Consider the following 27264-nt stretch of genomic DNA (forward strand, 5'->3'; position numbering starts at 1 on the left):
TTTTCCTTGGTAATGTACTTTGTTCAACCGCCTCGTTTGTTCCTTGGTAATATACTCTGTTCAACTGCCTCGTTTGTTCCTTAGTAATATACTCTGTTCAACTGCCTCGTTTGTTCCTTGGTAATGTACTTTGTTCAACTGCCTCGTATGTTCCTTGGTAATGTACTTAACTCACATGCATAAAGTTGTGTCTTTGATGTGAAGACTGTAAAATTGGTAATATCTACATCTCCACTAAGCACCTCCAAATTAGTGTTAGTGAAAAGACTACCCAGTATCAAGTATTCAGGTAGGGCGACATTTCTTCCTGTTGACAGTTACCTACCTAGCTTGTGAAATGACTATCGAGTATCAAGTATTCAGGTAGGGCGACAGTTACCTAGCTTGTGAAAAGACTACCCAGTATCAAGTACTCAGGTAGGGCGACATTTCTTCCTGTTGACAGTTACCTAGCTTGTGAAAAGACTACCCAGTATCAAGTATTCAGGTAGGGCGACATTTCTTCCTGTTGACAGTAACCTAGCTTGTGAAAAGACTACCCAGTATCAAGTATTAAGGTAGGGCAACATTTCTTCTTGTTGACAGTTACCTAGCTTGTGTTAAGCACCAACCATTCATCTTTTTTTAAGGGGATGGGTTATTTTTCTTCATTTGGGAAAAAAAACTTTTCTAGTTTTATCAAAAACAAACTATTTTTTACAATAACATACAAGATCAAGATTTGTTTTAAATCATTGCTGTTTTAATTTGTTTTATTTATTTTCATTTTTTGAAAAATTTATAGAATCACACAATTTAATTAAAAAAAACTAGTCATAAATATTATAACTATATATTTATTGCACATAATCTTGATATACATTTTTTTTTGTAGTTTTACATAAAATTCATTAACGATAACAAATACATTACAATAATCAGAAATTATCAATATATAAAAATATAACAATCATTTAATGGCATAATATTCCCCATTTGTTATAATATTGAGACAAATATACTCATTCAATTAAAAAACTTATCATATAAATAAACTAGAGGCTCTCAAGAGCCTGTGTCGCTCACCTGATTCTACTTTGGTTTTGGAAATCATGTAAAAATAGATTAAAATCATAACAGATACCCTAATAATGATTGAGGCCAAACTTGGTTTAATATTGGCCCCATAATTTAATAAAAAATCCTGGTGGCCATCTTGAACAGTAAATCGGCAACAAAGTAGCAACACTTCATCAGCACCTCATAAGGAACATTTATGCCATGTTTGGTTTCATTCCATTCAGTGCACCTCTAGAAGAAGCATTTGTATGTATTTACAATAGGGTCTTATGTTAAACTAAATCCCCTGCTGGAAGCCATCTTGGATGATGGGTCAGCTACAAAGTAACAACACTTGGTCAGCACCTCATTAGGAACATTCATGCCATGTTTGGTTTCATTCTATTCATTGGTTCTCTAGAAGAAAACATTTGTATGTATTTCCCATAGGGTCCTATGTTAAACTTACTCTCCCCTGCTGGCAGCCATCTTGGATGACAAATCAGCTACAAAGTAACAACACTTAGTCAGCACCTCAAAAGAAACATTCATACCATGTTTGGTTTCAATCCATTAAGCGGTTTTCTAGAAGAAGACATTTGTATATATTTCCCATAAGCTCCTTTGTTAAACTAAGTCCCCCATTGGCAGCCATCTTGGTTGATGGATTTGCTACAAAGTAACAACACTTGGTCAGCACCTCATAAGGAATATTCATGCCATGTTTGGTTTCATTACATTCAGTGGTTCATCAAAAGAAGATATTGTATATATTTCCCATAGTCTCCTTTGTTAAACAAAGTCCCCTGCTGGCGGCCATCTTGGATGATGGATCAGCTTCAAAGTAACAACACTTGGTCAGCACCTCATAATGAACATTCATGCCATGTTTGGATTCATTCCATTCAGTTGTTCTCTAAAAGAAGACATTTGTATGTATTTTCCAAAGGGTCCTACGTTAAACGAAGTCCCCCGCTGGCGGCCATCTTGGATGATGGATCGGCTTCAAAGTAACAACACTTAGTCAGCACCTCATAATAAACATTCATGCCATGTTTGGTTTCATTCCATTCAGTGGTTCTCTAAAAGAAGACATTTGTATGTATTGTCCATAGGGTCCTATGTTAAACGAAGTCCCCTGCTGGCGGCCATCTTGGATGATGGATCGGCTAAAAAGTAACAACACTTGGTCAGCACTTCATAAGGAACATTCATGCCATGTTTGGTTTCATTCCATTCAGTGGTTCTCTAGAAGAAGTTCAAAATGTAAAAAGTTAACAATGACGATGACGACGGACGCCAAGTGATGAGAAAAGCTAGGGCCAGGTGAGCTTAAAACCAGTTCTCTCCTTTTATCTTTATGACTAAGTCTTGTGTTTTGCAATGTTAACCCAAGTAATCATTTGGATGAAAATAAAATAGTACCACAAAGCCATCAGATACTGAGCATTTTATTATAAAATCATACCCTTTGTTAAGGAGATATTGTGGATACAAAGGGGAACATTGTGGATACAAAGGGGGACATTGTGGATACAAAGGGGGACATTGTGGATACAAAGGAAGACATTGTAGATACAAAAGAAGACATTGTGGATACAAAGGGGGACATTGTGGATACAAATGGCCTACATATGAATGAAAAAAACATACAATTAAAGAGACAAAACAAATACTATACACTCCAACTTCACTAAACAGGGCCTTATTAACTTACTGATTACTGTTTTTTTCAGAATTTTAATAGTCTCCATCCTATCATTTTCAAATAGCACCTTGGGATTTGAAATAGCACTGTTTCCCTAAGAATTATAGCACTATATTTATAAAACATTTTATTATAAAATATATTTTTAAAAGTTCAATAGTTATAAGATGTTTACAATAGAATTATGTAATAAATAATAAATTCAATGAAAGCTGATTTCTAGTGTTTCAGTAGCATTCCATTTGTTCTTTGGAGAAATTGTCCTCAGTATAATTTGAACCATTCAGATAGTAAAGATATTACTAGAACACCAATTTAATGTATGTATTAGCTGTAGTCTTCAGTTAAGGTCATTATATATTCCTAGCCATGAACAATTTTGTGCATATTTCTTGAATCTAAGCAAACAAAACAAGGATATGGTCCACACAATGTTTAAATAAATGTATCAGGTGCAGTCTTGGTCTTAAATATGCACAATTTTGGATCGAAGGTAAGATCATGATCATGAGCATGAAATGTCATTACCCGTACAGGATTAGTGATAGACACATAAGCTAACTCCTATTTGAATGCAGTACTTCTATAAAAACTTTGTTCTCAAGGGAACAAAATAAGTAACAATTTCAGTATACTGTGGATTCGTAATTATTCGTGGGGTGATTCATAATTATTCGTGGGGTGATTCATAATTATTCGTGGGGTGATTCATAATTATTCGTGGGGTACAAATTTTCCTTGATTTCGTGGGTATAGGGAAACAACGACTTTAAAAGTTCAACAAAGTATATATTTTCTATAGGCTTGTATACAAACTTTTGCAAAACCACAAAATCAAATATCCACGAAAAAAATGAATCCACGGTGTAAAATGAATATAAATGTATAGAAACATAAACCTCTACATTATAGATTTATTCCCTCTTTTGTCAAATTAAATTTAAGAAATCCTATTTTACAACCTTTATTGCTATGTCCCACTTGTTTGCCTAGATAATTTAACAATCAGCACATCAATATGCCTTGGTAGCATTGGTGGGTCTAGACAAGTCAGCTTTCACAGTTTTATCTTCTGTTGGATCTAAGAAATTTTTCCCACTAAAGTCTGTTTCATTTGTACATTCCAAGATAGCTGAGTTAGGTACCTAAAAAAAACAAAAAATAAAATCAATAAGTTTATTTTTCTTTGATGTTTACTAAGTGTAATATTTATAATAATCATTACTGAGGGTATCCTAAATGCTAAATATCAATATAACATGATTGGTTGATTAATTGTTGGATGCTTAAAGTCCAGTGGAAAATATTTCATGCATGTTTAAAATGATCAATATAACATGATAAATTCTGTTTATAATAATTACGTATCTAGGTTTTCAATTCCCCAATCTGTATTAGAAACCACCCCCACAAAGTTTCAGATTGTATTTTTACTTACTTTTTCCAGTTTTGTGTATCTTGGGAATGGAGCTGCTAAACTTTCTACAGGATCATTGCTGGCCATATTATAGGCCATTATGAAGGCCCAACGTCTGTTTTGACTATCATTCGGATCACTGCAGTGAAGGACATTGGAATGGAAAAATAGAGCATCACCTACAAACAAAAAGAGCCATAAGAATTGATCTTGGTAATTTAAATATGCGATGCAACATTAAATTTTTGAAACTGACATTTATCCCATATTTTTTTTTAAATTAGGGTTAAATTTTTATTTATTGTTATAAAGATGATTGCCAGCAGCCTGTGGTAATATGTGTGTCTTCATAACATATACAGTCCACAAAAATTATTAATAACACATGTTTCAATATAAGACAAGATGATATCTACAAAAGTAAACATTATATATTGCACTGCTTACTGTTTGTAATAAAATCATACTTGTAAGTTACAAGACAATACAAAATACTGTGTGCACACACATGCTTTATATGGATGTCTCCTCTCAATTCAACTGAAGGGAATTCTTTAAAACATATGAAGAAAATTCAGAATGAAACTGGGTCCATGCTTTTGTATGAGTTTAATTTGTAATGCTGATATCATTAATGTAGGATTCATTCAAAATGATTTATGAAAAGGTCAAACCTGCTTCCATTTCCACATAATGTTTTGGAAGTTTTTGTTCCAGTTCTTTGACACGTTCTAAATCAGCCCCAGTTTGCCCAGCGACCATACCATGTTCTATACGACCACAGACATGAGATCCCGGTAAAATCTAAATCAAAGACAATACTATGTAATATACCATATACATGTATAACCAGGGATATGAAATCATGGTTAAACCTAATACAAAGACCATACTGTAAACCAACATATAAACATTGCCTGTTTTAACCATTGAATGGAAGTCAGCTAAAAAAACTTAATTCAACATAATGAAGAAATAATTTAAGTATAGCTGACATCAATTCATTGATGTAAAGAGGACAGGGAGACTTTGGATACTTTTAACAAAGTGAATGCAAGCACTGAAGGGTAAAGATTGCTTTGATTTTGAAATGTGAACTTAAAATTATGACATTGAATTGTATTAAACGATGGATCACATTTAGGTAATATTTTGAATTTGAGTTATCTTCCTTTGTCCAAAATTGCAGTTCAACCTGTTTTTAGAACAGATACTGTAAACCAACTAATATTTGTGAACAATTTATTCTAGCGACTTTGACAAGTAGAATAAAATGCTCCGCTGGGCGCAGCTTGATACGACCGCAGAGGTTGAACCCTGAACAGTTGGGGCAAGTATGGACACAACATTCAAGTTTGATACAGCTCTGAATTTGGATTGTGATTAAATATTTGACACAGCATAGGTTTCTGACACAGAATGAATGTGGTCTAAGAGCTTAAAATTTTTTAATTTACCTATTATGGTCCAATATCCAAAATCTAGATACATGGTTAGATTCAGCATATCAAAGAATCCAAAGAATTCAATTTTTGATGAAATCAAACAAAGTTTAATTTTGGACCCTTTTGACCTCAATGTGGACCAATTTGATAACGGGGCCCAAAAATCAAAATATATGGTTAGATTCAGCATATCAAAGAACCCCATATATTCAATTTTTGTTGAAATCAAACAAAGTTTAATTTTGGACCCCAACTTGGACCAACTTGAAAACTGGGCCCATAATAAAAAATCTAAACACATGTTTAGATTCAGCATATCAAAGAACCCCAAGAATTCAATTTTTGTTAAAATCAAACTAAGTTTAATTTTGGACCCTTTGGACCTTAATGTAGACCAATTTAAAAAACGGGACCAAAAATTAAAAATCTAAATACACGGTTAGTTTTGGCATATCAAAGAGCCCCAATAATTCAATTTTTGATGAAATAAAACAAAGTCTAATTTTGGACCCTTTTGACCTCAATATGAACCAATTTGATAGCGGGGCCCCCAAATAAAAATCTAAATACATGTTTAGATTCAGCATATCAAAGAACCCCATATATTCAATTTTTGTTGAAATCAAACAAAGTTTAATTTTGGACCCCAATTTGGACCAACTTGAAAACTGGGCCCAAAATCAAAACTCTAAATACATGTTTAGATTCAGCATATCAAAGAACCCCATATATTCAATTTTTGTTGAAATCAAACAAAGTTTAATTTTGGACCCCAATTTGGACCAATTTGAAAACTGGGCCCGAAATCAAAAATTTAAATACATGTTAAGATTCAGCATATCAAAGAACCCCATATATTCAATTTTTGTTAAAATCAAAATAAGTTTAATTTTGAACCCTTTGGACCTTAATGTAGACCAATTTGAAAACTGAACCCAAAATTAAAAATCTAAATACACGGTCAGATTTGGCATAACAAATAAATAAATGTGGTCAAAGATTCTACAAATCTAATGCGCCAAACTGTGCAATTAAAGATTACTTCTTGAAATTTTTCAATATTTGAAATTTGAAAAAAAAATAATATTTGAAGAATAAATCTTTTTAATTTCTGAAATCTGAAATGAGAAAAAATTGACCCCCCACAATTTCTTTTTATCCCCCAAAAAATTCTTTCCCTCAAGATATGGTCATAATCTCAATTCAAATTTCCAATGGAATTTGCAACCATAATTACCCATTTAAATTTACCATAGTGCTAACTTAATCTATTTTATAATAGAATTTAAAATATGGTGTCAAATCTTTCATATGGATTTTTTTGTAAAAAAAAAAAGATGCAACATTTGCAGATATTATTACTGGTCTTCCTTTATAAATATGCATTTCTTTAAACATAATTTAAAAGCAGTGTAAGGGAAGTATTCAAAAAGTTGTATGTGGATTACCTCCCTTACACTGTTTTAAATTGTCTTAATTGTTCATTAACCATTACTTTATACATAATTTAAAAGCAGTGTGAGGGAGGTAATTCAAATGATGTATTTGATTTATCTCCCTTACACTGCTTTCAATTATGTTTTGTACTAAAGTATTTGTCCATATAAAAATGCTTGTTTTTTGCCCCTTTTTTTGCCCCTAATTCCTAAAATTTTGAGGCAATTACCCCCAAAATCAATCCCAGCATTCCCTTTGTGATATGGAACCTTGTGGTACAATGTCAGAGAGATCCATACACTAACACACAAGTTATGTCTGGAAGTTACAAAAATGCTTATTTTTGGCCCCTTTTTGGCCCCTAATTCCTTAACTGTTGGTACCATAACCCCCAAAATCAATCCCAACCTTCCTTTTGTGGTATTGAACCTAATGGTAAAATTTCATAGAGATCCATTCACTTAAACTAAAGTTAGAGTGCGAAAACCAATGTGTCTTCAGACGATGACAACGACGACGAAGCCAAAGTCATACCAATATACGATCGCAATTTTTTTTTGCGGTCGTATAAAAATATAAATAGTCACCATTTTAATAAATTTAGATATTCTCCTATATGTGGAGGAAAATCGTGAATAAAAATTGCAGCAAAATTGCCAGTGACTATCAGGTTTTGATTGAATTTCATGCAATCTTTACTCCAATTAAAACTACATAACTTTTGTCATCAAAATATATTTTAAAAAATATGGTTTTAAAGGTGTTAACTTTTAAAGAAATACAATTTTTACCTTATAAAGAGATACTAGAAAACATATGCGACATCACTGGTCTGTGACTGAATTAAAGTACTTATGCCTTATTTTTAGCCTGGATTTTTAATATTCGTATTTTCATCTTATAAAGTCAGGCTGATTATAAGTAGCACAGTTTTCTCATGCTTTCAAAATCTTTCTGTTTGAACCCATCCTGGTTTTCTTACTACAATAAACTTACTTTAAACTGAATTTAATTATTTAACTAATTAACCAAAATTTATAGTGGTATGGAGGTGGAAGAAAACAGACTTGTTAAATAGTGTACTATAGTGTAACATAGATATAAATCAACTACTGGAAGAATTCTAGGTTCTCCTGATAGAGGAGGGATTTACAGAAGGTAATAGGTAACTAACTACAACTGGAAACTAAATGTGACATATACTATTGGTTTCAGTATTGGATTCGACCCAGAACTTGTTAATCATTGGAAATATTAATTTTGTTGAACAACACCATTGCCCTATATTAGTGATATATAAAGTTGAATTCTTTGATTCATTGTTTTTACATCATGCCGGTACTTGAGTCACCTATTATCCTATAGAGTACATTCTACTTTACTAACGCTGGTCCCAATGAGTTCATGCAAACATGTATATAATCATAACATACAGAAAAATATCTACTAGATTTGGAAAATCAATGGGTACCTGAAGACAACCATTTGCTTTATTACATCTGTCAACTGGAATAAATACACTGAGAGCATCAGGATACAGAAGTCCATTCTTGTACCAGTATCTACAAAATAAATATGTATAGAGTAAATACACTGAGAGCATCAGGGAACAGTAGTCTACTAGTAATTACAAAATAAATAGATAAAGAAAATTACGGAACAGTTGTCCATTCTTGTACCAGTAGTTACACTATAAATGCTAGGTGCAGATCCAGAATTTGATGGTTTATCAACCATGTGTTTAACCCTGAACTTAAAGTTGTGAATTCATTTGCAAACACAATTAAGTTGTCATTATGATACGTAAACTCAAACTAACAATATGGAATCTTAATGTACACCAAATTATTTGAACAAACCGTTGCCAAAAATGTATCAGAAAGAAAAAAATACATTTAAATCGTGGAGTGAGACAATTACATCGTGTTTATGAAATGCTGGGTTCTCCATTGCGAACCTCCTTACCCATTACCTTGATAATATGATGACCAAGATGGTGACATTTCACTGTCTGTGATAAATATGGTACAATAATGTTTCCACCATAATGGAATTTTGTTCGATGAAATGTTTGCTATTGAATTGGCTATACCAATGATGGAAACATAAGATGGAGAGTGGAAAAGGAAACTCTAGTTGAACAATTTCAACAATGCAAGGATTTGGACACGAAATTCAAAGTGGAAGAGAAGCTGAATGAGGGGATTGAAGATTTCTTGCTATTGCCCAATACTGTGGTATTGAACAATACTGTGCTATTGCGCAATTCTGTGCAATTGAAGATTTCTTGCTATTGCGCAATACTGTGCAATCATTTGAAATTTCAAAAATTTTGAAGAAAAAAAATATGAACCCCCCAAAAAAATTGGAAAAAAAAATCCATACACTCAAACACAAGTTACTGTCTGGAAACTAGAAAAATGCTTGTTTTTGGCCCCTTTTTTGGCCCTAATTCCCTGAATCATTGGGGCAATTACCCCCAAACTCAATCCCAGCCTTCCCTTTTGGGATATGGAACCTTGTGGTACAATTTCTGAGAGATCTATACACTAACACACAAGTTATTGTCCGGAAACTACAAAAATGCTTGTTTTTGGCCCCTAATTCCTAAAATGTTGGTACCATAACCCCCAAAATCAATCCCAACCTTCCTTTTGTGGTATTAAACCTTCTGGTAAAATTTCTTACAGATCCATTCACTTAAACTAAAGTTATTGTCCGGAAACCAAATGTGTCTTCGGATGACGCCAACACAGACGACGACACCATAGCATTATACGAAGCAAAAAATTTTTTGCGGTCATATAAAAACTATTAATGAAGTCACTATCCTGTGAAACCAAATAACAAAAAAACAGGGAACACATGTTCATGTAAAAATAGTTTTACGTTAATCATGACATAACCTTTCATTAAGACATATTTAAGCATGTTTTTATTAGCTTATAGTTTAAATGTGACAGACCTGTTGTATACAAAATATCTTATGTCACAAGTCAATAACTTGCTGTTAATCTAGAAACCTAAATATACAGAACCACCCAGTTTATACAGGTTTTACTGTTTGATTTTTTCCCTGTTCCATTAATCAGGGAAATATGCTGCAGTTACCATACCACAAATACTCCTATTGGACATTTGTACAACTATCTATCATATATATTCACCCATAATCTTGATGCCACTCTTGTCTGCCTCCAACCATTGGATCTTTCATCATTACTTTAGAACTATAGTGGTAAACCTCACCTCCTAAAAGCTAATATAAATACGTTTATAATACTCGTGTATAAATTTACAGATTCCAAAAGCATAATTTAAATTCACATGTGACATTTATTTTTCACTAAAACATTGTATCATAAAATTTGTAGTTTCAATTCAGATGTTTCTTTCAGCACATACTAAAATTAAAATATCAGATTGAATTCTAAGACATTCGGAATAAGATTAAGAACTGCAGGTGACCAACAAAGCACTTACAGGAAAGGTTCCTTTGAAAGAAAGGAAGCTTTATTGGACAAGTTTGTACCACACATGTGTTATGTCTTTTTCCACTCATTACTTAAATAATCACACACTTGATTTCATACAAGACTGAGTTCTTACTTTTTCTGAAGTAGTAACAACCTTTTCACATCGACAGATCATTCCTGTAACATCACTCCCCGGGGCTCGCCATAACACCATTCTGGGCATTCTACCTGAAGCATCTGGTATCTGAAATATAAAGTAGAGACAATCGATAAACCATATAACAAAACCATTCTTATCTGAAACAAAATAAATAGCTGCACCAGGAGCGCCTGATACACCTGTCTTGCAAATACTGGAATTGTTGCAAAAAATAATTGAATAGTTCAAATTGTGGACAAACAGCCAATAGTAAACCATAATACATCCTGTCTAAGATTGACTTTTTTAAATGTATAATCAAAGCATCATTGATAATGGGAGACAGTTAATCCTACTTAATCACAGCACATACATGGACATTATAACATTAAATTTCTTTATTAGCCTTTTATTCAAAATCTTTGTTGGAAGCTCTCTTTTTCAAGTATTCAAAGGGATATACATGTAACTTGGTTAAAAGGTCTCTTACTGTCATGACTGTTGTAGAACTTGTTCTTAAGACTTTGGTTATTCAAATGAAACAGAGACTTGTAAATGTCATTAGTTGAGTTTGAATTGTCTCCTAATGAATATATATTTCTAAAAAGAGTCTTCAAGTCGCCTGAATCACTCACCTGGATATATAATACAAAGTTTCATTTTTCTGTTTACATGTTTTATATATATGTAAGACTCAAATCTATGGTGGGTTCCAGATCTATGGCAGATTTCAAATCTATGGCAAATATGACATCACAAATGCCATACAAATCATAAATCTATGGCAATTTTTTGTTTTCTCCAAATCTATGGCAGGTTTTGATTATTGCGTAATTTTCCAGGGAAAATAGTAAACTATAACGTCACAAATAACTAACATCAAATTATGTCGTTGCCGCCGCTAAAGATGACAGAACACATATATTCAAATACCGTTCCAGATGACATTTTTGTTATATCCAGAATGAAAAGAAAAGGCCAGTTTCCAAGGACCCTTATAGTTTCGCAAATGGTTATTGATATGTTTCCGTTGCTGCACTCCTTATCCATTTTTCTTATGCTGACTTTTTACTTACTACAGGCTTTTTCGTTAGCTTTGGACATTGCGACGGATGCCGTATGTGGAACAGGACGTGCTTACTCTTCTGGAGCACCTGAATTCACTCTCCGTTTTTATGATAATTCGCATTGTTTATCCTTTTGTTTTCAGTGTTTTTGATGTTTGTGTTTTGTGTTTGTTTCTGCTCCGTCTTTTCTTGTCCTTGTCTGTGTTCTTGGTGGTGCCTTGTCCCTTGATTGAACAAGTTTTTACTGTGACTTTGGTATTTGTTTTGCTTTTCTTTCATAATTTTTTGTTATGCTATGTTGGTTTTTTTTTTTTATAATTTTTACCTATTGTACTCTTAAATTTTTTAACAAAATCTACTGCATTTTCAGCTATATTACAGCGACTATACCTGTACTATTGTACCAAATAATCTGTCTTGAGATTTGGAAACTGTCATAGATTATACTATATACATCATGTTCAGCTATGTTTATGTCAAACACATAATAATACTGTTGAATAAATGAGATTTCTTGAGAAAGACACTTGTTTAAGGCAAGTCAATGCCAGATATGTTCTGACTGGTCCTCCATTTGCAGAAAATTTGCCATTTTTTAGGAAACAATAAAATCTGCCATGGATTAGGAAACAAGAAAAATTGCCCTAGATTGGGATTCTTAAAAATCTGCCATAGATTTGGGAAGGCATGATATGATGTCATATTCACCATAGATTTGGAATATGCCATTTATTTGAAACCGGCCATGAATGTGAGTCTTACATATGTAAAACTCTGAACCGCGATGGTGTCATTGTGACGCTAACTTGTTGTTAGATATGCTGAAGCCCGTTTGGTGGGTACTCTGAAATGCGATGGTCTAACTGTGACGTGTTTACTAGCTAAATGCGATGGTCTGAAGTTAAAACCCCATTTAATGTGGCGGTGTAGTGGTTAGCGTGCTAGCCTTGCATTTGGAAGATCGGGTTTTATTTCTAGTCAGGTCAACCCAAAGACTTTAATTTTTAATTTGCTAACTATTCGCTTAGCACACACCAGTATGGAGTCATAAAATAGACTGGATGGCTCAGATTAAGTATAATGGATTCTAGTTGGAGGACATGTCTTTATATTGAGTGTTCAAGTGTGATAAAAAAAATGGGTTCAGCGCAGCGGTCTATAGTACTAACTAAGTGGGATACATATAATTTTATCAAATATACTCAGTCTAGTAACTTGTTCTTGTCATGTAATAGCAAAGAAATTGCTCACAACACTCAGTCATCTCATCTATTTATCTCATATCATAACAGTTTTTTAGAAATAAAAACTACCAAGTACATTTATGCTTGACTCATATTGAGAAGTACACCAAAGTGGGACCATTCGGATATATAACGTAAACATTGCTAATAATTAATTTTATTTTATTGTTAAGTTGTCCGCACACACTTATAAGATGTATACTTGAAGAGAAGTCAAAATTAATATTAAGATCAAGACATTTTATTTGTCGTACAAAACGTTTGCGGCATACATTATACATGCTTCCGAACACGGGTTAGCCCATCTGCAGACCAAGATCATCTTTTAGCCGTCTTGTTCCCCATGGTTTGCTGTCCCACTTAGACTTAGTTTTACATATTTTTGTAACCTCCACCTCTAATGCTCAAAACTGTTTGGGACTTGAATCGTTTGTTTTATTCTGTTTCCTTTCTATTGTACACATGAAACCTTCATCTACAAATCTTATTCTCCTGCCTGTAAATCCATTCAATTTAATAACGTTGCATTTTAAAACGTCACAATATCCTAACGTCATGCAAAACCATTGCACTTCAGCGAAAGGACCATCTAACTTCGGCGTAGACAAGCCGCTTCAGCGTGACCATCACACTTCAGCATCCCCATCGCACCTCCGAGTCCTACACATATATATTTTAGTTTCTATGATAATATCCAACAATGCAAAAATGGCTAATAACTCCTATGAGTCAATTTATGATTTTGTTCATGTAAATGTTTGAACATGTTTGTAGATCTTTTCTTGCTTTTCAAGATATCAGCTAAAATAGTCATTTAAGGGCAATAACTTTTATAAGGACTAAGGAGTCAACTGACATTTCTGTAATAGTGAACTATTTGTATACCCCTAGTATATATTTGGAATAACAGGCTCAAAGGAGCCAGTATCACTCCATTTGGAATAATAGCCAAAATAAAATAATATGTAAAAAAAAAATCATCCTTTAAGGGTAATAACTCATAAAAGGAGTAATCATCATTTAAGGGTAATAACTCATAAAAGGAGTCATTTGATGATTCCCATCAGTTAAATGATTTGTGGCTCCAGATTGATTTATCTCAGGGCAAAAATCCTGTAAAGAGTTGAATGACCATCCGAATTATATTTAAGTAATGGTAGATCTTACAACACTCATCTCTTTTGCTAGTTAAAGTTTCTATGTATCATTTATATTATTTCAAAATGATATATAAACTCATTAAAATTTGTTAAAAAATTGTCATTTTAGTTCAATTAGTCTTATAAGGAGGGGGCTGACGATTTCATTCTTTTGTTTTTTCGTAGATCTTTCATTTGCTTATTATTTTTTGCATTTACAGAGTATATTTATCTATTATTGTTTTGAAGATAAAAGGTAAAAATTGTTAAAAATCCTGATTTAGGGGAGATAACTCCAAATAATTGTGAGGATTCCATTATGTACAATTCGTTTCTTTTGATGGGTCAAATATGTGGTGTTATTTACTTTTGAAAAAACTTACAATCAACAAGCGTAGCAGGTGAGTGAATATAAGATTTTATATGTAAATTGTTTTGACAAAATACAGTTTTTGTATCAATTAAAAAACTTACTCCATATCCATGCTTTTTTATCATGTCTGTATTCTCAAGTACATTTCTCACTTTTTTAAGTTCTTCAGGACTTAGCAAACCTCTATAAGTACAGAATAATGCAACATTCATCAATTTCTGAATTCTGATCTTCATCAATACATTTTTCTCTATATCATTATTAAGTTTGGTTTTTTAATTTCATGAAAATACCTAGCAATTTTTGTGAAAATCAACACAAAAAAATTATGTATCTCCCTCTTCATAGAAAGGATGAATCATAATCTAAAAAATAATTTTATATAGACAAATGCATAAAATGTGAGGTAAGTTCAAAGTCAATTAACAGTCTAGAACAAAGATGTTTTAAGTTAAAATATCCTTGAAAACAGATATTGTTCCATTGTTTTAAAAAAAAATCAGATCTGTTGAGAAATTAGAATCATACAAAACTTATTTTCTTTTCAGATTAAATGAATTTGTACAACAGCTGTCATATGAAAACGACAAAAATTACATTTATTTATATATATAGGGTCATTCATGAAATATAATTCAACAACAAATGACTAGAAATACAGTGAGTTATTTCCCTTTCCATAACCTTGTACTGTAAATTCAGAAATTATTGCGATGTTTTTATTATTGTGAAAAATGTGACAGGGTTATAATCGCAATAATTTAAACTCGCATTTTGAAATTTTTTATATGAATTAAACAGGATTTTTCTTAATATCACAAAAATTTAAATCGCGTTTTAGTCTAAAATGACAAAATCGCAATAATAAATGCACGCAATAATTTCTGAATTTACAGTAATTTTTCAAGGACAAGGCTGCTAATTAAGATTACTTGTCATACTTAACTAACAAATAACATTTCTAATTATGTAACTAAAGCCATAATTTGTAAATGTTCATTGACATCTAAGTTTCATACATAGCAATTGAATTTTTCCAAGGATTTTCAAAAGGGTAAAAAAGGACATTGCATTAAAAGCAGTAGACTGAAGGGTAAGCAGACAAAGTGACAATAATTCACATTAAGCTATACATAAAATTAATGCCCAGAGCAAATGGGAGCTGAAAACAACAGGAATGTAATATTCTCTTCCATCTACAGGAATCATAACCATTATTTCTTATTTCACACAAGACATTGTACAGAGTTTTATTACATCAATATACTTACCTCAATAATAAATATCCTTGTTCATCAAAACATTTCTTCATCTCATCTGTCACTTCAAAATTTTTATCATCATATGCAAAGTCTGCCAAAATATACAAATATTTCAGCATTTAAAATGTTCATTACTTGTTCACACAAGGTGTGTTATTTTGCATGGTGAATATATATAGGTGATTGTGGGTGATTAATTCACTCGGAAATAATTCTTTATGTTTTCCATAGTTATTGCCTGACAGGATCATAAATCTGAGTGTTGCAACTCTTAGTCAACATCAAGAGTGATCTTGACTGAAACTGAGTACATCACAAATATTTGATTTCTCTATTTTAACAGACTTTTTTGGTTGGGTTTTTGTCTCATTAATGCTTCCTTCACACCTTTTCCATTGCACTATGTTGATGGATGGCTGTTTAATGTCCAACAGTAACTATTGCATGTATATTCAGCAAAATTCAGGTTAATATTATATATTATTATACTTCATGTCAAAATGCCAGATTTTTATTGGTTAATACAAGGGAGACAATTTACTCTATCCCATGGCAAATACTCTATTACCCTTCACGGAGACGCTTGCTCAACTGTGCGCTTTAATAAATATGGATGATTGTTATGTACAAGACGACATAGTTTATTACTTTGAATTTGAAATTTTATTGACAGTAATAACAGAACATTCAGTATAATAAATTAAATAACACATATCTGAGAGGGTGATAGAGCAGATTGTTACTCCTCGAATAGACATTGTCAACCTTGGCTTCGCCTCAGTTGACAATGTTTTCTCGGGGTAACAATCTGCTCTATTACCCTCTCAGCTATGTGTTATTTATATAGAATTTGCCGAGCTTTGTACTTAACTTAATTACTTATACAATGAGCCATTATTTAATATGCTAGTTTACATGGTAACAGTCCACAGGAAGACATGTCACCCTACCCAGACATATTAGTTTGATATGGCCAGGGATAAAATCCACTACCTGCCACAATCAGGGCAAGCATGAATTGAGGTTTATTTCATATCTACCAACCTACCAATCATTCTATTGCAGTTTGGGGATTATGTCATTATCAAATACCAGTAGAACAACCTAGCATATTTTGAACAGCGAAAAAATTTAAGTATACAATATGATAGGAATTCAGTACCCTAGTAAGGATTTTTCAATGATATATATTCACCTTCTAACATTATGTTTTTTTCTTTTTAAATTAAAGCAGATTAATACTGTGTCTGTTAGATATTGGCCACCACTGTATTAGTTTATGTACTGTGTCTCTAAGATATTGGACACCACTGTATTAGTTTATGTACTGTGTCTCTAAGATATTGGACACCACTGTATTAGTTTATGTACTGTGTCTCTTAGATATTGGCCACCACTGTATTAGTTTATATACTGTGTCTCTTAAATATTGGCCACCACTGTATTAGTTTATGTTCTGTGTCTCTTAGATATTGGCCACCACTGTATTAGTTTATGTACTGTGTCTCTTAGATATTGGCCACCACTGTATTAGTTTATGTACTGTGTCTCTTAGATATTGGCCACCACTGTATTAGTTTATGTACTGTGTCTCTTAGATATTGGCCACCACTGTATTAGTTAATGTACTTTGTCTCTTAGATATTGGCCACCACTGTATTAGTTTATGTTCCAAGTTTGATGAAGAATAATCAAAGACATAAACTGTGAAAGTCATTTAAAAATTTGTTATGAAATAAAAACACATTTTGGGGGAGGGCTACACAGTAAACACATTACAAATTGTCTAAGCATGCTAATTGTTGTCTGCTCTATGGTCGGGTAGTTGTCTCTTTGACACATTCCCCATTTCCATTCTCAATTTTAATTGTTAAAATATAATCATCTGTTTTTTCAATTATTCAAACTTCACACATACATGTATATCCAACTTAATCCAAGTATAAACAAGTCAACTTTTTTAGTTGTTCTTAAACATGTTAAAACTTCTATACATTTTGTACATGCATGACATGTATATATATATATATACATATATATTTAAATAAAAAAGTCCAATATTGCCGGATAATGCAATTATTAAATAATATATGCATTATCCGTCAATATTGGACTTTTTTATTTAAATATATTTGTCTATACTTAAGACTTTTAACAATTCGATATATATATAATTATATATAAGTTACCTATTAAAGTATCCATCTGTATAGAATTATAGTCAATATTTCTGAAAGAAAAAATAATTCAAATTTTAAATCTAAAAAAGAAGGATCATGCAGAGACATATAATACAATTATTTATTATTATATGTCTCTGGATGATGCAAACAAAAAGTTAATGTTACAATTCTCAAATGGAAGAATCAACACATCCATCCATATTAATAATACTAAGTAGTGTCCTTTTGTTATATGATATAATATATGACCAAATGTTTGTTTGAATTTTTCTCTTTTAGGAACATTGCTATTTTCTTTATATCGAAAAGGAGCAAATATTTCATAATATTCAGTTAATATATAAAAAAAATGTAAAAGAAAGAAGCCCTATGCATAGTGGGTGGACAAGGACGAAGGGCAAAGGGCGGAAAATTTGGACTGGTACTGGAAAACAAGGACACCTTGGATGGGGCCACACATTTTGCTGTGCACTGAACAAATAACAGCCCCCATTAGAGGGGTACACGTTTAATTGACACCTATTCAAAGTCAAGTCTGCCTGGGGTATGAGGATGTGTAATCCCAAATTCCCAGAAATATAAACAACGAATCCTGAATTCACGAAAAAATAAAGCAATCTTTCCCCAATTCCTGAAAACTAATCATTAATCAGCGAGTCATAATAAGTGTAATCCTAAATTTCCACAAAAATAAGGGCCCAACCCAAACGTCATATTGTCAGAGGGGCCTTTCATCCCACAGAGAAGAATCCCTCAAACTGATTTTTCAAAGTTTAAGCTCTCCATGCAATGGAGTGTTAGGATTGAGGATTAACCACCAGAGTATTTACCATCCAAACATCGTATCCCTTTTGAGATTCTGAGTCTGGAGCGACTTTCTGATTTGGCCGTTTAAAGTTAATCAGAGACGTGTCTCTCAGTAAACGGACTAAAAAACAACATGAAAAAGGGATTACTGTCCATCAATCTTTTCAAAAGTGAGAATTATGCGGTACACAAATTTAGCACACTGCAGTGAAATTGAAAACTGATGTGATTTCTCGTCCTTATTTTAGGGTCGTTGCTTCGATTATTTAAAGTATCAAAAGCATTTTAAAGTAAAACTGTAATGAAGAGAAAAAGACCTTTGATTTTTTAGCTTCAGGAATCCCTATGTACCGGGGAAATAAACACCATTATAATAAGTAAAGATCTTTTATCGTGATTGATATTTGTCTCCTATAAAAAGGAGCACCATAATAATGATTCGTCAGCACGAGTGAAAAATATAAATGAATGAATAGAATTAATGTGACTGAAATCGGGGTGGATATTCTTCAGTGAACTTTGCATTATCATTTCAGTTTTATAAAGCATATCGTCATCCTCAAAGGCAAACAGTATAATAAGTTGTCGTCGACGTGTATGGCATCAGAGACATATAATTGTATTATATGTCTCTGATGGCATCAAGCTTAGCATATATATAGTACTAAGTAATACCGCTTTAAAATTATTTTACCAGCAGAATTTAAACACGAACTGGAGTTGCATCTTTTAGAATTATGTTCTTAAAGTTTATACAAATAAATACAAATACAAAAATATTTTATTGGCACAAACACAATTACAATAATTGGCAAAGGCCCATATATCAGTACATGATAACAATGAATACACTGCATAATGGAATATGTTATAATTAAGAATTCAAAATCTCATTTCTATATACCATACATTTATGTATATAAGAACTTGTCACTTTCAGGACTTTTAAAGAATTGCTATTAATGCAACGTTTCATATTTAGCTGATTTTCACTACAACTTCAGGCGCGGATCCAGAGCTAAAAGCGTGGGGGGGGGGGGGGGGGGGGGGGGGTGAGAAACGTTTTTGAACATTAATATATATTAGAGAAGTTTTCTTGTTATACCAAACCTCATGTTTTTCAATAATTGGCACACTTTTTGTTTACCCGGCATATGATTACTCAAAATAAACTTTTTAGATTAGTTCAATTATTTAATTACAGATCGTATCAGCCCTTGCATCTATTCCACTAGCTGAATTATTATGTGTGTTGGTAAAGTCTTGTGATCTAAATAAGGCTGTTTGGTGGTGGTTTTTTTTCGCGAGATTAACATTCACCATTTGCCTTTACCCAATTCTGAACAGGTTTTTTTAACAAACTTTCCGGGGTTGTCGTCAGTAGCGAACAAAACGCAAAATTTGCGGTAAATTCCGTCCTGTGAAGTTGAATAGACAATGCATGGGGAAAAGTGCAGCCAAGCATATTTGAAGCATCTTTTTAACCCGTACATTTCTCGTTTATGAAAAGAAAAAGAACTAGGTGGATTCCAGTTTTAATTTAGAATGCTACACATTTGTGCACTAGGTACGGATGTGGAATAAAAGTTTGCAATATCCTTAGATTCTGCAGGTGTCATTTAAAAAACCAATCTTATGGATATGATAGGGTGAAAAAGTAATTTTCTTCAAATCAAGCTAACAGAAAACGTCGTTTTAATCATAAAACCAACAAAGAAATAAAATATAGGGATAGCAGCCTTAATTGGATTGTCTTAATCAAATCCTTTGATCCTCTAATTATCAAGTTTCCCTTAGGCCAATTTAATTATGACATGTGTATATTTAAAGGAGTGTAGCGACAACGTGTCACCCTATTCAGTGCTGGATATTCAATTTATAGTAAAGATAACATTAAAGCAAGAAATGATTAATACAAAAATTATTTTAAGATTTCCAAGCGGCGGGGGAGGGGGGTTGTGAATATAGTTAGAAAGTTTTTCACAATTCAGTAAAAAGTGATTTTCATCTTCTGTCTCACCCGATTTACATACATTACAAACTCGTTCATTGGTGGGTAAACCTAAATGTCGCCCTTTTTCTATAGCAAGATTGTGTGCACTCAATCTTATTTTACACAGAAATGACCTTTCTAATTTATTACTTAGAACATCAACATAAAAACTACGCTGATTTGAATTATGAAATTGTTGATAAAATTTTAGTTTGGATGAATTGTGAAATTTTGATGATTGATCCTGCGTGCACTGATCAATCACTCGATATTTGATACCTGGTAGATATTGTTTCATAGAAAAGTTTCCCCCAGCTAGGTTTGAAAATCCTAGATTATTTAAAATAGAATAAAGTTTCTTTGTCCAGGGGTTATTTTTTCAGTTGCCAAAAAAATTTTGGATACAAGTGTGTTTTCAGACCTTAAAATATGTTCAAAAAATTTAATACAAGAAAATGAGATTTTTGACCACAATGGTAGCCTGCCAAGTTCAGCTCTACAAGCAGCATTAATTGCTTTGCAATGAACACCAAGAATTTCTTTTATGAACTTCATATGGAATTTTTCCAAAATGGAACCGTCTCCGGAATTATCAAAAACACCCCAAATCTCACTACAATACAGCAAGATCGGACTTACTAGTGACTCAAATAATTTTTCTAAAAGTTTACAAGGATTATCCAATCCAATTGTTTTCTTAATCTTAAAACATGCTTTCCTAGCGTTTTCCATTAGTAAGGATACAGCTAAATTAAAGTTGCCATTACACTTTAACATTATTCCCAAGTAACAATATTTGGAGACGGTTTGTATGGCATTATTATTATAGGTAAACTCATTTCGATATGTTTTACCATTAGAATTAAATACTAATACCTTTGATTTTTGTACATTAACATGTAGTTTCCAATTCGAGCAATATATACTAAGAATATTGAGGCTGGTTTATATTTATTTATATATTAACATATCTATTTTTTCTCGGGTATAAATGGGTACAAATAATTGTATATAACTGTAAGTATTACTCGAAAAAGAGGCGAAACCTAAAATTATTTACCGCATGTCAAATCTTGTCTTAATTGGCAGATTATCCCTTAATTGTCAAATTATACTGAAAATTACATAACCGTAAAAGACCAGTTTTATCAAATCACACCTGAGATCAGACATGTCCAAAATTATCACAATTTCATATAATTACTTTAAAAATCGTAAATTATGAAACTCTACAATCAATAATAAAACTGGGACCAATAGATAGTACTGTATCAATCCCAGATTCCATAAGGTAAACTAATATAAGTATGTTTCTTTGTTTATATTTAAAATTCAAATAGACTTATAAAGGTAATAAATCCTTGTAAATAATATGTATATACTTCTAAGTAATTTATTGCATGTACAGTTTATTAAAAAAATAAGTAGCCTGAAAATTCGGATTGTGTTTTTTTGGCAATTAGTTCATGCGGTGTTTTGCGTTTTATATGTTGCCAGACTAGTAATGGACTTCTGAGATTGCATATATATAGATTTGTACCAAACCAAAGCCGTATAGTTTCCATTTGTATTCTTAACATATGATCAAACTGTAAGGTTTGAAAACCTGTTGACTAGAAGATTTGGCTGTTCTGTTTGGGCACTTTTAGGGGTTTAAGTGCTCGTTGATGAAGTTTGTATCGGATTCGACAATTTTTTATATCGAGCTTACGTATACCTGATGGCGTATTTCCCAAAGGAAACACATAACGATGTCGTGAGCACCGGAATCGGTATCAAAAGTTTTCTTGAAATATAAAATGCGCGAAACAATAAAGTAATCAGAATCTAAAACTAACTGATATTTTTAGGATGAAGCCACTAGTAAAGCACAATCTGCTTACTATTCCGGAGCACCTGATATAACCCCAGTTTTTTGTTGGGTTTGTGTTGCTCAGTCAAGTTTATGTTTCCTCTGCAGTGTTTTATCTTTTTAATTGTGTTTTTCCCCCATGGTGTTGTCAGTTTCCCTCCGACTTATCAGTTCTGAATGTCCTCTTGGTATCTCAGACCGCCTCTTTTTTATAATTCGGATTCACTCAGTACCTTATGTTTCGTCATTGGTAATGTTTTATTACAAGCACAGTATAAGTGATAATTTAAAATAAGATAGTTTCTTATTTTTACCATATTACTATTTTATGATAATTTTAAGACTTAAATATTGCTTGATTAAAGTTTTTAAGATATATTAAGTACCTTTAAAGAATAATGACGATGTCTATGAAATAGGAAATTTTAAATTGTGATGGAAAACTTATGTATATACGTTGGAATTGTTCAAAATCCTAACCAATTTCCTTTTTACGTAACACTCTTTTAAGATTATCTTTTTATTTTAAATTCTGATGTAAGAATAGCACCTTTAACTAACCAATAGAATTAAAATTTGAAACTAATTTGAGCGTTTTAAATTTTCAAATTTTATTTGTAAATATATCCAGTTCCTACTTAACTTTTTCTTACACCTCAGCACATGTTTTTTTATAATATAACTATTATGATTAATTAATTAATTTCATGTTTTATAACTGTTATGACTATCCTATGATATAATAATAATATTGCCCTTATTCATTTATCTGTACATAGGTTTATATATTCCCTTATGTTTTAAGGTGTATATAGTTGCTACAATTATACCCTATGGGTAGTGCTCCACAATTAATGGATGAACATACAAGAAAGTGAACTTTATTACGAGAAATCATTGGCCGATGAAATTTGAAAAGACGTATGACAAACCATGTACCAAGTATTTGTTTCAACCACATGGTCAAACTCAGATATTGAAAAAGAACGAGTATGAACAAGACCATTTAAAAAAATTCCAACAATTTTACATATTTCCATATAGTATCAAAATGCTATATTCGGCGCTTCGATCGTACGTTTATGTTAATTTTGCATCGAAAGACATTTTTGTTTTCAAAAATGAATGACTTTGTATCTGAATGATAATATACAGTATTACTTCCAACATAATTCTGGTTTTGGTTGATCTCTTGTCCGGGTTTGGTTTTACCTTTTAGGTTGATCATTTTTTTAACGTTCATATTAGATCATATTAGGCTTTGGATTTTTATATATTCAAAAAAGTAGGCCTCGGGATCACTGAAAAGACATGTATTGTCGAAATGCGCATCTGGTGCAATAAAATTGGTACCGTTAATACGTTATATCTTTCTTAAACGTTTATGGATAATTACTCAAAGTTTGTAAAAATTTCAATCAAAATTGCAGTTTTGAGCCATCGTAGGCATGAATAAGGTTAAAAGGAGGTACATCATGATAACAACTCCTAATTATTTAACATTACTTTTACCATATTTTTTTTTGTCTTTCGGTTGCTATCTCATTGACGTAAAACACGCATCACAATTGACGTAAACCACGCATCTCCTTTCACCCATATTTATAATGAGTGTATTTGAAGCATCTGACATTTTATATCTTCAAATAGAATAATTTAGTCAGTTGTGACATAAAAATGTGAATTGATCAAACCAGAGACATATGATACAATTGTAGGTCTCTGTACAAACATAGTTGTTTTTATAACCCTGCTCAATCCGATTGACATAAACTGCACTGAATCAGATATATTGTTATCTTAAAAGATTAATGAAGGATAATATGAATATGAAAATATATACAGGTATCTGCTTATTACATAGATACTACATGTAGTGTAGTAAAATGGAATCACTACATGTAATATTTTTTTATTCAAATTAAATATTAATACAGTATTAACAAGATATTAACTTTTCGTAAACAACAATAAACGACTAATTAGATTTCATTTCAGTATATTTTTTTTTATAATAAATACCATAATTAATATTTAATCCCATTGTCCCTAGTTTTACACATGACCTGTTATATAGTACAGACGCATTATTACATTGACCAGTCCAGTCTTGGAAGAGCACCTGTTACACCAGTCTTAAGAGGTCTGGATTAAGAAATCAAGAACAAGTATGTATTTTTTCGAGAAATTATTTGTAAATTTAAGGATCTTGTAAACAACATCACGGACTTTTCAGTCTGACTGAAACAAAAATTAAACTGTTTCATGAGTGATTCAGTTCCATTTTACAACAAACATTCCTGTTTCTTTTTACGCTCTTCATGCAATCTCAAAAGGACCGTACTTTGGATTGTTTTCTGCAACTGATCATGTTCTGATACGTCTAATGTTTTCATCATGGGTTGAATACATTCATCAAACCCATACACGCTAGTTAACTTGCTGAAACATTCAAATTTCACGTCCCTATATAAACATTCTTAACCGATAAATTTGTTCTCCAGACTGAAACTTAACTCTCCAAATTCAGTTAAGTGTTAAAACAATCGGTACATTTTTTTGTTCATTTGCTCGAGATTCTGGGTGAACAAAGTTTTAGAAGTAAACAGCGTGAAAGAAACTGATGAACTATAAACAGTTACACATAATAAACCCGACGCCTCAACTTTGAGATTGGTTGATTTTTGTTTGCTTTACATCCAGTGGCAAATATTTTATAATGATTCAGGATAAAACCAAATTAAACGATATATTTAAACAGTAGGTTTTGAAAATTTGGGAGACCGAGAAGAAGAGGGGAAACTTTGAGGGTATGTTCGACAAATATGTCTTTCAACAGTCTACTAAGGATCCCCTAAAAACCTGCGTTAAAAGAGAAGAAAAAAATGAATGTGCAACTTGTTTCGGTTCTTTTACACGAAAAATTGAACAAACTGTGAAATTATATTTTGTATTTTTAGGATGAAGAGGGTTTTTAATTTTTGTATAGTACCTTTGTTTGTACTGATAATCCCAACTCTGACTCAGGGTAAGTAGATTATATAGTACCTTTGTTACATATTATCACAAATGGCTGTAATGTATTTGGTTATAATAACTTATTGTATATTATGAGTAACTTGCTTTAATTGGTTAGCTATTACAATAAGTTTTATGACAAATAGCACTGCATGTGTCACCGAGAATTATGTTATGATATTTAAATATTTAAAAATGCTTATCGGTTAAATCAGTACTCTCAATCACTTTAAGAACAGTAAATAAATACCATGTGCGTTTCTGTTATTGATTCGGAATTTTTCACAAGAAAAATAATTGAAAAGTTTCAATATTTAGTAATTCAATGAACACACACAATTTATAAAATAAAATCATCGCGCGAAAAGCTGGCAGAGTGACTGACATAACGTCTATCGTGTTCGTAATATTTTTGCGCTACTTAAAAAAAAAAAAGATCTGTGTAGTACTTTGTTTGATTTTTTTTTTTGCACTGCCATCTATAAGCCTGTTCGAGTCAACATACTTTTGCGAATATTCTGAAATGTATTGTCAGCGTTCGTATAATACACAGACAATGATATACTGCAGTATAAATAACGTAATTAAAAAAAAGGATCATTTCTAACGATTTATTTTTGAGGATTTATAGAACCTTACGGACTTCCCAATTTAACGTATCAATTTTTTCCATTTCATCTAACCAATGTTTGAAAATCTCAATTTCTGCTTATAGAATCAGAGTACACGAATTTCATCTATAACTCATACGAACAATAAAAAATAAGTTCTTTTCTTAAGTTATTTAAACAATAAGCTACAGCTCTCGACACTTTGTGAAACCTTCTAGCGCGTTTGCTGCACCCACCCGCCAAAAAGATTTGCATTGTGGCTCGCGGTTGATATATTTTACGATATCAATGTGTAGAAAACCAGATAATCTGTACGAACTAATCGATAGATTAGAAGATTAAAGATTCTTAGAAATGAAAAAAATTTATAAAAGCATGTGGCATAGAAGAACATTCATCAATATCAAGTTCAATAAAATAATTCACTTACAGATATGTAGGTACATGTACTCAGTTAATATTGTCTTGGTTGTATAGGGGCCCCGGTGGTCGAGTGGTCTAAGCAGTTCTAATACTGTATCACTAGCCCGTCAACACTGAGTTTGTGAGTTCGAACCCCGCACGTGGCAGGTGCACTCGACTCTAATTTTAATTGGCTAGGATTGTTAGTTTTCCTATCGAAGGTCGGTGGTTCTCTCCGGGCACTCCAGATTCCTCCACCAATAAAAAATGACGGCGACAAAATAGCCAACAGTTCTGAAAATGGCGTTAAACACTAATCAATCAATCAACTTAGTTGTATAAACTGAATTTCTATATTAAAATTTCTATAAAAATGAATGTTTTATCGATTACAAATGCTTACTATATAGCTTTTACAAAATGAATTACTCATGAAAAAGTCTTCTTTTATAGTTCCTCCAGGGGTACCAATGATCAGTGGGCCACAGGTCATTATAATGGGTGACAAAGTGACTTTAACCTGTTCGGTGAATAGTGGTAAGCCTGACCCATCAGTCAGATGGTTAAGAGATAACACCGTTATAGATGAGACATATAGCATTGTCGGTGGTATCACTACAAACAACTATACGTTTACTGCTTCCGCTAATGAA

General features: G+C 32.2%; 1 protein-coding gene and 1 pseudogene across 3 annotated transcripts; both read right to left on the minus strand.

The window, feature by feature from the left end:
* Positions 1–816: 816 nt before the first annotated feature.
* Positions 817–19100, minus strand: LOC127729313 (L-proline trans-4-hydroxylase-like). 3 transcript variants are annotated; one of them, XR_007994586.1, is made up of 11 exons: positions 19053–19093; positions 17935–17975; positions 15755–15836; positions 14585–14666; positions 10655–10765; positions 10213–10304; positions 8517–8607; positions 4838–4967; positions 4185–4342; positions 2070–3891; positions 817–1903 (listed from the first exon to the last, which is right to left on the minus strand). XR_007994586.1 is itself a non-coding variant. In XM_052237050.1 (10 exons), exons 2-10 carry the CDS (start codon positions 17948–17950, stop codon positions 3760–3762), a joined length of 894 nt encoding a protein of 297 aa, XP_052093010.1. In that variant the 5' UTR covers positions 17951–17975; positions 19053–19100; the 3' UTR covers positions 817–3759. The 3 variants fall into 3 exon arrangements, 1 of the variants encoding a protein (XP_052093010.1); XR_007994585.1 differs by having other exon boundaries at positions 817–1239; positions 1405–3891; XM_052237050.1 differs by having other exon boundaries at positions 817–3891; positions 19053–19100.
* On the minus strand, positions 19021–27104 carry LOC127728896 (uncharacterized; annotated as a pseudogene).
* Between the last annotated feature and the right edge of the window lie 160 nt (positions 27105–27264).

The sequence above is a fragment of the Mytilus californianus genome, unplaced genomic scaffold (assembly GCF_021869535.1).
Source record: "Mytilus californianus isolate M0D057914Y unplaced genomic scaffold, xbMytCali1.0.p SCAF_2, whole genome shotgun sequence".
NCBI classification, from domain to species: Eukaryota; Metazoa; Mollusca; class Bivalvia; order Mytilida; family Mytilidae; genus Mytilus; species Mytilus californianus.

Excerpts from the sequence above, each read along its gene's own strand:
- LOC127729313 (XM_052237050.1), bottom strand. Across the intron at positions 10,305-10,654 it reads TTGTTACTACTTCAGAAAAA|CTTTTAGGAGGTGAGGTTTA; the intron begins GTAAGAACTCAG and ends TATTTATATTAG. Across the intron at positions 8,608-10,212 it reads GAGTGGCATCAAGATTATGG|ATACTGGTACAAGAATGGAC; the intron begins GTGAATATATAT and ends TTTATTTTGTAG.